A 12,680-nucleotide genomic window follows, 5' to 3' on the forward strand; every position below is an offset into this window, starting at 1 on the left:
AGAAAACCTCCCCAATGTAAAGAAAGAGATGACCATAAAGGTACAAGAAGCCTATAGAAGACCAAATAAATGGGACCAGAAAAGAGAATCATCTCATCACAGAATAATCAAAACACTAAACCCACAGAACAAAGAAAGAATATTAAACGCTGCAAGGGAAAACGGCCAATTAACATACAAAGGTAGACCTATCAGAATTACACCAGACTTCTCAACAGAGACACTAAAAGCTAGAAGAGCCTGTTCAGGGTCATGCAGAACACAAATGCTTGCCCAGGTTCCTATAGCCAGCAAAACTCTCAATCAACATAAATGGAGAAACCAAAATATACCAAGAGAAAAGCAAATTCAAACAGCTTCTATCTACAAGTCCAGCCATACAGAGGATCCTAGAAGGAAAACACCAACACAAGGAAGGTACCTATACCAAAGAAAACACAAGATATTAAGCATCTCACAACAAAGCCAAAAGGAGAGAACTACAAGCACTTAAAGCCACCTATAAAAACATATATAACAGGAACAAACAGTCATTTGTCTGTCATATCTCTCAATATTAATGGACTCAACTCACCTATAAAAAGACATAAGTTAACAGATTGGATATGAAAATAAGATCAAACATTTTGCTGCATATAAGAAACACACTTCAATAATAAAGACTGACACTATCTCAGAGTAAAAAGATGGAAAGGGTCTTCCAAACAAATGGCCCCAAGAAACAATTTGGAGTTGCCATCCTAATACCCAATAAAATAGACTTCCAACCAAAAATTATCAAGAGTGATGAGGAAGGAAACTTCATATTCATCAAATGGAAAAGCCACCAAGAGAAATTCTCAGTTCTGAACATCTATGTCCTAAATGCAAGGGCAGCCACATTCATAAAAGAAACTTTACTACATCTCAAAACACACATTGAACCCCATACAATAATAGTGGGAGACTTCAACACTCCACTCTCACCAATTGCCAGGTCATTGAAACAGAAATTAAACAAAAACACTGTGAAACAAATAGAGACTATTAAACAAAAGGATTTAACAGATATGTACAGAACATTTCATCCTAAAATAAAAGGTCTCAGCACATCATGGTACCTTCTCCAAAATCAACCAAATAATTTTTCAGAAAACAACCCTCAACCAATAAAAGAAGATTGAAATAATCCCATGCATCCTATCAGATCACCACAGATAAAGGCTGGTCTTCAATAATAGCAAAAGCAACAAAAAGCTCACACACATGTGGAAACTGAACAACTTGGTCAGGGAAGAAATAAAGAAAGATATTAAAGACTTCCTGGAATTTAATGGAAATGCTGACACATCAAACCCAAACTTATGAGACACAATGAAAACAATGCTAAGAGGAAAATTCATAGCACTAAGTGCAATTGTGAAGAAATTGGAGAGATCTTACATGAACAACTTAATAGCATACTTGAGAGCTCTAGAAAAAAAGAAGGAAGCACACCCAAGAGGAGTGGAATGCAGGAAATAGTCAAACTCAGGGCAGACTCAACCAAATACAACAAAGAGAATAATACAAAGAATCAACAAAACAAAAACCTGGACCTTTTAGAGAATCAACAAGATAGATAAACCCCTAACCAAAATAACTAAAGGGCCCAGAGGCAGTATTCAAATTTGCAAAATCAGAAATGAAAAAGGATACATAACAGAAATAGAGGAAACTCAAATAATATCAGATCCTACTACAAAAGCCTATATTCAACAAAACTGGAAAATCTAGATGAAATGGATGGTGTTCTAGACAGATACCACATACCAAAGTTAAATCAAGAGCAAATAAACTGTGTAAATAGGCCCAAATCCCATAAGGAAATAAAAGAAGTCATTAAAAATGTCCCCCCCCAAAAAAGTCCAGGGTCAGAAAGATTTAGTGCAGAATTGAACCAGACTTTCAAAGAAGACCTAATACTAATATTCCTCAAACTATTCCATAAAATAGAAACAGAAGGAACACTGCCTAACTCAGTCTATGAAGCCACAATTACTCTGAAACCTAAACCAGATAGGGACCCAACCAAAAAAGAGAACTTCAGACCAATCTCACTTATTAATATCAATGCAAATATACTCAATAAAATTCTTGAAAACTGAATCCAAGAACACATCAAAGCTGTCATTCACCATGATCAAGTTGGCTTCATCCCAGGGATATGAGGTTGGTTCAAAATGAAAAATTCATTAACTTAATCTACTATATATACAAACTCAAAGAAAAAAATCATATGATCATCTTCTTAGATGCAAAAAAAAGCATTTGAAAAACTAAAAAAAAAAAAAAAACCTTCGTTAAAAATATTGGAGAGATCAGGAATTCAAGGCCCATACCTAAACATAATAAAAGGAATTTATTGCAAACCAACAGCCAATAAAATTAAATGGAGAGATACTTAAAGCAATCCTACTAAAATTGGGGACAAGAAAAGGATGCCCACTTTGAACATATCTATTCAATAACTCAAAGTGCTAGGTAGAACAATAAGACAACAAAAAGGGATCAAGGGGATACAAATTGACAAAAAAGAAATAAAGGTATCACTGTTTGCAGGTGATATGATAGTATACAAAAGTGACCCCAAAAGTTCTACCAGAGAACTTCTCCAACTGATAAACAACTTCAGCAAAATGGTGGGATAAAAAATTAACTCAAATATATCAGTAGCCTTCCTTTATACAAATGATAAACAGGCTGAGAAAGAATTTAGGGAAACAATTCCCTTCACAATATCTACAAATAATATAAAATATCTTGGGTGACTCCAACCAAACAAGTGAAAGATGCATCACAATAACACTAAGTTTCTTAAGAAAGAAATTGAAGATCTCAGAAAATGAAGAGCTCTCCCATGCTCATGAATTGGCAGAATTAACATAGTAGACATGGCCAACCTACCAAAGGCAATCTACAGATACAATGCAATTCCCATAAAAATCCCAACACAATTTTTCAAAGGCATGGAAAGAGAAGTTCTCAAATTCATCTAGAAAGGCAAAAACTAGAAAATAGCAAAATCAATTCTTAACAATAAAAGAACTGCTGGGGTATCACCATCCTTGTCCTCAAGCTCTACTACAAAGAAATAGTAATACAAGCTGCAGGCATGTTAATCAGTGGAATAGTATTGAAGACCCAGAAATAAAACCACACATGTACAGACACTTGATCTTTGAGAAAGAAGCCAAAAATATACAATGGAAAAAAGTAGTCATCTTCAACAAACAGTGCTGGTCTAACTGGCTGTGTATGTGTTAAAAAATGAAAATAGACCCAAATTTTTCAAAGCTCAAATCCAAGTGGATCAAGGACCTCCACATTAAACCAGATACATCGAATCTAATAGAAGAGAAAGTGGGAAAGAGTCTTGAACTCATTGGAGCAGGGCAAAATTTCCTAAACAGAGCTCCAATGGCTCACACTCTAAGAATGACCAAGAATTCATTCATAAGTGGACCTCATGAAACAGGAAATCTTCTGTAAGGAAAGGACATAGTTAACAAGAAAAATCGGCAGTCTACAGATTGAGAACAATTCTTCACTAACACCACATCCAATAGAGGGCTATTATTCAAAATGTATAAAGAACTCAAGAAGCTAAGCACCAAAAACCCAACAACCCTGTTTAAAAATGGGGAATGGAACTAAACAGAGAATTCACAACAGAGGAATCTCAAATGGCTGAGAAGCACCTAAAGAAATGTTCAAAGTCCTTAGTGATCAGAGAAATGCAAATCAAAATGACCCTGAGATCCCACCTTACACTAATCAGAATGGCTCAGATCAAAACCTCAGGTGGAAGCAAATGTTGGTGAGGATGTGGAGATTGAAAACTGGTACAACCACTTTGGAAATCAATCTGGAGGTTCATCAGAAAATTGGAAATAGATATACTTGAAGACCCAGCAATACCACTATTACAAATATACCCAAAAGATGCCCCAACAGGCCACAGGGGCACATGTTCCATTATGTTCATAGTGACCTTATGAAAACATTTCAGATGTCCCACAACAGAAGAATGGATTCAGAAAATGTGGTTCATTTTCACAATGGAATACTACTCAGCTCTTAAGAACAAGGACATCCTGAGTTTTGAAGGCAAATGGATGGAACTAGACAATATTGTCCTAAGTGAGGTAACTCAGACCCAAAAGGACATGCATAGTATTTACTCACTAATAAGTGGATTTAGAAAAAAAAACAGAAAAGTACAAAAGATACAGTCCACGGAACTAAAAAATGTCAATAAGCTGAAGTTCCCAAGTGACAATGCCTCAGTCCCACTTGGGAAGGAATAAAAAGGAATCACAAGAAGGGAGGGAGGGAGGGAGGGAGGGAGGGAGGGAGGGAGGGAGGGAGGGAGGGACTTGGAAAGGAAGGGGTACAAGATAGGGAGAGTGGAACATGATCTGGTATTGGGAGGGGGAAAGGACTGAAGCCCTGAGAGCCATCAGAAAGAATTGAAACATGCAACCTGTCTTCCTTCTGGAGGTGGGCTCTATAAGTTCCCTCTCCCTACTGTCAGGCATTTCATTTATTGACTAATTATTAAAACTGTTGTACTTAATTTAATAATTAAACACACTAGATATTTAAAATATTTGTAAATACTAATATGTGGCTGTTGCTCATTGAGGCTTCAGATGTGTCTAAAATAACGCAGACTCTTGCCTTTGCTCTTGTTTGTCTAAGAAATCCATGCAGATCAACAAGATCTAGTAGGTTTCATCTTAGAGATACAGGGATAGTTTAACATACATAAAGAAAAACATGTAACATACATTAACATAAATAGCTACTGGAGCAGGAACACATCACAGGAGTTAGAAGGAAGATAGGGAAGTGAAGACATAATGTACTTATAGTTAATTTAGAAAAAATAAATGAACAAAAACTCAGTAATAAAAGTACTAAAAGCATGTGGGACAATATTAGTTTTTTTTTCCTTAAAAAGGAAAAGATGAAGAATTGGTGCAGTTCTTTCTCTGGATCCTGACATGTGGAGAATGGTAGCTATAGCTACAGTGGGGGCAAGTCTTCTTCACTTAAGTAGCTTTCTTTCTTTACAGGTACCCCTCTCTAGTGGCGACATTTAACTTTATATTATGTGAGCTAGATCTTTTCAAAATCCCCCAATTGCCTGTTTGGAAGGGCTAACCATTCTATCTTGGGGGAATCTCCTAAGTTCATTGTAATGTGGTAAAGAATCAGCAATGAAATCTGTTCAGCATAGGACTTGTATTCAACCTTTCTTCTTCTCTGAAACACCAAACACTACACTGGAAAAATGTGCTTCAGAATTATCTTCCTTAATTTCAAGACATCAAATAGTGACTCCAGATGTTGATCCATCTACTGACCTCTGGCTCGGGGTTATTAGCTTCCTGTTCTATTCTCAGATGAAAACATGGACTCCTGCCTGCAGAGTGGGCCTATGTGTTTCACTGCCTGCGTGAAGACCTGTTAGTCTGAACTTTTCACTACAGAAATTAATGAAATGTCTACACCTGTAACTGTACTTTAGGGAGGCTTCACATTCTGGACACTGGTAAATTGAATTCAGGCTGCCTGACTAGTAGTTTTTCCTCAGGGGAGCTCACTTTTAAACAAATATTTAAAGAAACACATTCTGGGACATGGACTTTTGTCTTTGTAGAACTATTTCTGAGACCTGGGACACAAGAGCATAAAAAATGAGGCAGACAGAGTTGAAAATACTGATAAAGTTTATAATGGCTCATTTGTAAGAAATTCCACAAAGAGAGGCTACAGGGGAAGAAGGAAACACCTGTTCCAGAAAATACTTCATGAAAATCAGCAACACAGAATCATTACAAATATTTAACAATGTCCCATTTTGCTCCAACAAGAACCAACATTTAATAAGTTTAAAGTTAAAAAGGTAGTTCTCTCTGAAACCTGCTTTCTTTAATCATCACAAGTTACTTGGGATAAATAAGTAGTTATTTGGCCACTTGTTGGTCACAATAATGAATTTCTTCCTCCCTTTGATGATCATTAGTCACCAAATTATTAAGCTCTATGAACATAAGTAGCTCTTAAATATGGCCTCAATTATTTACAAATAACTACAGACAATTGAGTAAAGCTGGGAGAACACAATAGATTAGTTTTATTCTTTGCATGGAAAATTCAGCTTCTCTTAATGAGTGTTCTATTGCTGTGAAGAAACACCTTGATCATGCTAGCTCTTATAAAGGAAAGCATTTAATTGGAGATAGCTTGCAGTTTCAGAGGCTTATTTCATTCTCATCAATGTGGGTAACATAGCAGCATGCAGGCACACATGATACTGGAGAAATAGTTGAGAGATCTACATACAGATCCATGCATAACCGGAAGAAAGAGACTCTGAACTTGAAATAGGCTTTTGAAATCGCAAATCCTTCCTTCAGTTGCACACTTCCTTAAACAAGATCATGCCTTCTAATCCTTCTCAAGTAATGCCACTCCCTAATGACTAAGTATTCAAATATATGAGTCTATAAAAGCTATTCTTATTCAAGGCTTTTAGCCTTATCATAATGTAAAATGCATTCAGTCCAACTTCAAAGGTCTCCATAGTCTAGCACAATCTCAGCATTGCTTTAAAGTCCAAAATTCAAAGTCTCTTCTGAGACTCATGACATTCTCTTAAAGGAATCCCCCAATAAAATTAAAATAAAAAAAAATAGATCACATACTTTCAACACCAACTGCACAGAATATACATCTCCATTCCAAGAGGGAGAAAAGGACAGATAGAGAGGAAATACTGGACTAAAGCTAGACTGAAAACCAGCAGGCAAACTCCAAACTCATCATCTCCATGTTAAAGGACTTGGTGTGGTTTGAATGAGTAGTTCATCTTTCCCATGGGTTTATAGATTTAAAATCTTGATCACTAGGAAGTGGCACTATTAGAAAGGATTATGAGATGTGGTCTTGTTTAAGAAAGCATATTCGTGAAGAAGGGCTTTGAGGTTTTAAAGCCCATGTCAAAACCAATGCAAAGCCCCTTCTCTTTCTGCTTCCTGGCAATCCAGGAGTTATGTAGAACTCTCAGCTACTCTCCAGCACATGTCTGCCTGCATGCCACCATGATCGTAACCAATATGAGGGTGAAGTAATCCTCTGAAACTCCAAGCAAGCCCCAATTAAATGCTTTCTTTTATAAGACATGCAGAGCTCATCATCACATCAGTAGGACACTGACTAGGACATAACTTTTCAAATCTCCAATTCCTTTTAGCTTTGTTAAATGAAACATACTTCTTTTTCTTTTAGAATGGTTCCATACCCAGTCTGAAGCGTTCCTTGGCAGTGTCCACAACTCTCCAAAATCGTGGAGTCTCCAAAGCAATCTAGGGCTCACCTGCATACAATAGCCTTTCTGGTTTCATGCAAGAACACCCCCGACACATGACAAACGTGACCTCAGGAGCTTTCGTTAGCTGTGGAGGGAGAGCCCACAATTTCCCTATTGTATTCTTGACTCTGCAACCCAAAACATGTGGCCAAAGCTACCAAGTTTGGCTGTGTGCTAGGGCTAGAACTTGGCCCCTCATTCAAATGCATTTTTATCAAGTTCCTCTTTTTGATCGTTTCCTTCACTGCTTAAACTTTTCTTTAACTCTTTTGCACAAAATGGGAGATTATCTGTGTGGGTTCTTTTCCTCAGGTCACCATTTTTTTTATTTTTATTCCCTTTAGTGTCAGGCTTCTCCTTAACTTGGTTTTTAATCTCCTTGAGCACTGGTCTTAACTCCATTGTATTTCCTTGTGTACTTTTTCTCTTCAAACTCAGCTTTCTCCTTGATCTCCTTTTCATTATAGCTCAGAATAAGACAGAGTCAATACTAAGCTATATTGAAATCCATTTGCCAATGCCATTGATGCAAAACACTTAAATTTAGCCTAAGGCACATTTTTGAAAAGGGCAGAATTTTATCCACATTCTTCACCAAAGTATCACAAAAACAGTCTATAGGCTACTTCTTCAACCATGAAACTTCTGGAGCTGGGCCTCCACGGTCAAGTCATCACTATCTTCTATGTTCCTACTACCATGGATCATTAATCCCTACTCAAAATATCCAACTGCTTTTCTAGTCCAAAGTCACAAAGTCTTTCATATTCCTCTAACAAACAACATGGTCAGACCTGTCACAGCAATATCCCCGTCCCTGGTGCCAACATTGGTCTTAGTGAATATTCTATTGCTGTGAAAAGACACCATAACCATAGCAACTCTTATGAAGGAAAGCATTTAACTAAAGCTTTCTTACAGTTTCAGAAGTTTCGTTCACTCTCTTTAAGGGGGAAAAGGTGGACCATGCAAGAACACCCCCGACACATGACAAACGTGACCTCAGGAGCTTTCGTTAGGCAGGCAGGCAGACATGGTACTGTAGCTGAGAGTTCTACATATAGATACTCAGGCAGCAAGAAGTAGACCTGGATTGAGCTTTTAAAAGTTCAAAGCCAACCTCCAGTTACGCACTTTGTCTAACAAAACTACCTCTTCTAATTCTCAAGTACTGCTACTCCCTGATGATTAAGAATTCAAATATTATTATTATAGACCATTATTATTCAAGTATCATCAATTCCAAGGAAATATTTGCCCTTCATGGTTTTCTTTATATCATGGCTTCATTCTTCATGACATTATATCATTGGTTTCTTTATTTTACCAGAACTGGATTCCTGAAGTTTGGATTAGAGAGGTTTTTTCTTCCTTTCCATTTATTTATTTGTTTGTTTATTTATTAACTTTACATCCAAAACACAGCAACCCCTCTCATCCCAGACTTTTGAAAATTTGAATAAACAGAAATTAAAAGCAATGTGATCATCAGTAGAAGCCTGCATGCAAAAAAATTTTGTTAGGGTTTATAAAAATTCAGATTTATGTGGTTAGTCTGGATAATTACTGTACAAAATGAGAATAACTAAAAAAGTAGTGTTACATAGTGAAAAGTTTAAGCTTTTAGATGCTTTTAATGTGTTCTCCATGTCTATGTAAAATAGTAAAATGCAATTTCACTATTTTTGTGTAAATGAAAACATAATGATGATCATGGTTAATATTCTCCATAAAATGAATTTTAAAAACTACAAATTGTAGAAACTATATTAAAATTATTTTTATGATTCATAGCTATGCGCTGATAATTAAGTAAATAAATAATTAATTAATAATAGATAATTTTTTAAAACCAGGAATTAAAAAATGGTGCTATTGTCATGTGTAGATGTTGAGATCATTGTCCAAATGTATATGTGAACTGTAGAACTAAAGATTCTCTTTCTTTAAAACATAAATGTCTTTTACCTTTTTATACTACCATAAAAACTATGAAAATGATGTATTCCCTCCCCCCAAAAAATGAATAAATATTTCAGTGTGTGTGTGTGTGTGTGTGTGTGTGTATACACATTATGTAGGCATGTCTACTCCCACCCTTAAAATAGCACATATATGAAGGTCAGAGGGAACTTGAATCAAGTGGTCTCTCCTTGCACCACGTGATAACAAGTAGGTCAGGTCATCAGGTTTGACTGCTACTGACTTTATCTGCTATAGCAACACACTAGTCTGTATGATTCATCTTAGAACATGAATGTTTTCAAATCATGTAAAATAGTAATGCAAGCATTATTAAACATTTTAAGTATAAAAGGAATTTATTTTCTTTATTATTGAGTTCTTGAATGAAATTCAAAAGTTGGAGGCTAGGGATCCCCCAAGGACTATGAAAGCAAACACCTTTCCAACTGCTTGGTTCTGTTTAATATGAGAATGGGAAACTTTCCAAGGCATACATAACTATTGTCAGGGTATATAAGCCACTCTAAAGTAAAACACTCTTGTCAAAACTGGTCACAGCAGGAATGACAATGAAATAGCTTCAGGTTCAGGGAAGAATGAGAGGAAACTTGAGTCAAGATGAAGGAACTGTTGACAAGCTGATTCCTTTAATGTGAGTACATCATAAAATGCCTGTTGTATTTCATTGCAACTACTCATTTAAGGTCTGTTCATTTATTTTAGTATCACAATTTCTTTTTGACCTTCTTGATGGCCTTAAGGTGGGTTATGTATTGGTAGTTGTGCTTCACAAAGATATTGTACAAGTTTTCCTTTACAACAAATCCTTGAGACTACTGGACACTTGAAGCAATTTTACATGCTCACATCTCATGATTTCTTAATGTACTCTTACGAGTCTTAAGTCTCTCAGCTTAGAGCAGTATTATTCACAGGACACTAAACTTATTCTAATGTTATCTGATTATCTTTGTATTATTGATTTCTGTATTATCTCAAAATACAGGCAAAAAACTAGGAAAGTAGTTAATAAAGATTACAGATAGATAAAAGTCGATGTATTTAGGATATTCATAATTCATTAATAACTCACAAAATCAATAAAAACTATGATGAAAATGCCACAGACATTCAAGAGTTAATTTACACTGTATTTTGAACACAATGAAATCGCACAAGCAATAAACATTCTGTATATATTTCATCTTTAAAGAGTAAAGTACCCATTTTTGCAAATATCATTTATTTGCTTTGACTTTTCAAAATCAAGATCCCGGTCAGATATCTACTAGTCTGGAGGTAATATTGGAGGCTTTAAAGACAAGTACGTGTTTGTATTCCACTCCATCATTATTACTTTACTGAAGCGATTTGCACAGAAAAATCAATAAAAATTAATGTCAATAAAATATGTTTTTAAAGTACTTCCAAGAGAAACTATACAATACCTGTTAATAGATTAATGTTTTAATCTTCCAATTTTGATCCTAAAAGTAATAAGTAAAAAGTACAGGAATAAAGATGAAGAATAAATGAAGGAAGAAAGGAGAAACTGAATAAAGAAAAGATTGAAAGCGTAAGAAGCTTTCATGAAATTTGTGTTAAAGCTAGTATACGAAATCTAACCATTAAATGTTGAAAGCCAGTTTGTACAAGACAAAAAGTTACATCCCCCAGGCCTAGAAATTAAAGTTATTCAAAGATACACTTCTATGTAAAAGTCCAAAGTTCAAGAAAAGAAAATGCTGAAAATGTATTTTCAGCAACTGCGTTCTCAATTTATTAGACCAACAAATATTCTCAACACATTAGAGAAAAATCAGTTTATTCTTTGTATTGATATGCAGCCAAAAAATACATCTATAGCTGGAATTTTGAATTTAGGTTTGATATATGCCAATAGATTTTCATTCTGGAATTATGATGGTCAAGAGGCTCTAACTATATCTCAGATGTTTGTGGAAGTAAAATATCTCTTATTCCATGTAGACAGTGTAGATTTATGACTTAAAAAATATAAGGATAATATTTTCCACTAATATTTTAAACTGTATATTAAATTTGAATCTATACTTACTGTCTTTCAGATGTGTGAGAATGTTGACCCATGATTCTACATTAAGGAGCCTTCTGAGCTAAGACATAATATACAAACACACACAAAAAGAGATACTTTAAACTTGGGATGGATAAGTTGCTAAGATTTCAATTTGCATTATTTCTGCTTCCTTGACTCTTAGCAAAAAAATTTAAAAAAGCTATTGTTTCTCTTGCAGAACTTCTTGGTTCTCCTCTCTGTCTCTGTCTGTCTCGCTGTCTCTCTCCATCTCTGCTCTGGCTCTCTCTCTCTCTCTCTCTCTCTCTCTCTCTCTCTCTCTCTCTCTCTCTCTCTCACACACACACACACACACACACGGAGGACTCTAATCAAACTGTGGTTTCTGCGTTTATTTTTCAGGGACTGTGTACCTCAAGGCAACTTGAGATCTTCCTCTTACTACCATTTTCTGTCCTCTATCTGATGACTTTGGTAGATAACCTCTTTGTAGTGATATTGATCATCACTGATCATCATTTCAATTCTCCCATGTACTTTCTGTCAGCTAATCTATCATTTGTTGACTTCTACCTTTCCTCAGTAAATACACCCAAACTGACCATAGATCTCCTAAAAGAAAATAAAACAATTTCCTTTGGGGGCTGCATGAGCCAGATCCTCTGTGTGCATTTCTTTGGAGGAAGTGAGATGGTGCTTCTTGTAACAATGGCCTATGACCAGTATGTGGCCATCTGCAGGCCACTCCACTGCAGCGGCAGCATGGACAGACAGAAGTGCATCTGGCTCGTTGTGATATCATGGATTGTTGGATTTGTGCATGCCATTAGTCAGTTGCTCTTGATTTTGGATCTACCTTTCTGTGGACCTAGAGTGATAGACAGCTTTTTCTGTAATATTCCTTTGGTGATGAAATTAGCCTGCATGAATACTGATACTCTGGGAATCCTAATAAATGCTGACAGTGGCATTTTAGCAACGTATTCTTTCACTCTCTTACTGATATCTTATACTTATATTCTATTAACTGTTCAACATCACTCTAAAGATGGCTCATTAAAAGCACTATCCACATGCACGTCCCATATCATAGTGGTTCTGCTGTTCTTTGGGCCCATCATTTTTATCTATCTGTGGCCAATAAACATCACTTGGGTGGACAAGTTTCTTGCTGTGTTTTATACAGTCATCACACCTCTCCTGAATCCAGCAATCTATACACTGAGAAATAAAGATATTAAAAATGCTATAAAAAACTGA

At 35.8% G+C, this 12,680-nt stretch overlaps 1 protein-coding gene across 1 annotated transcript; it reads left to right on the forward strand.

The window, feature by feature from the left end:
* The first annotated feature begins 11,838 nt into the window (after positions 1-11,838).
* Olfr1285 (olfactory receptor 1285) lies at positions 11,839-12,680 on the forward strand. The gene has a single exon (NM_001370925.1). The coding sequence runs from the start codon at positions 11,886-11,888 to the stop codon at positions 12,678-12,680; it is 795 nt and encodes a 264-aa protein (NP_001357854.1). The 5' UTR covers positions 11,839-11,885.

Source organism: Mus musculus, chromosome 2 (genome assembly GCF_000001635.26).
Source record: "Mus musculus strain C57BL/6J chromosome 2, GRCm38.p6 C57BL/6J".
Lineage (NCBI taxonomy): Eukaryota > Metazoa > Chordata > Mammalia > Rodentia > Muridae > Mus > Mus musculus.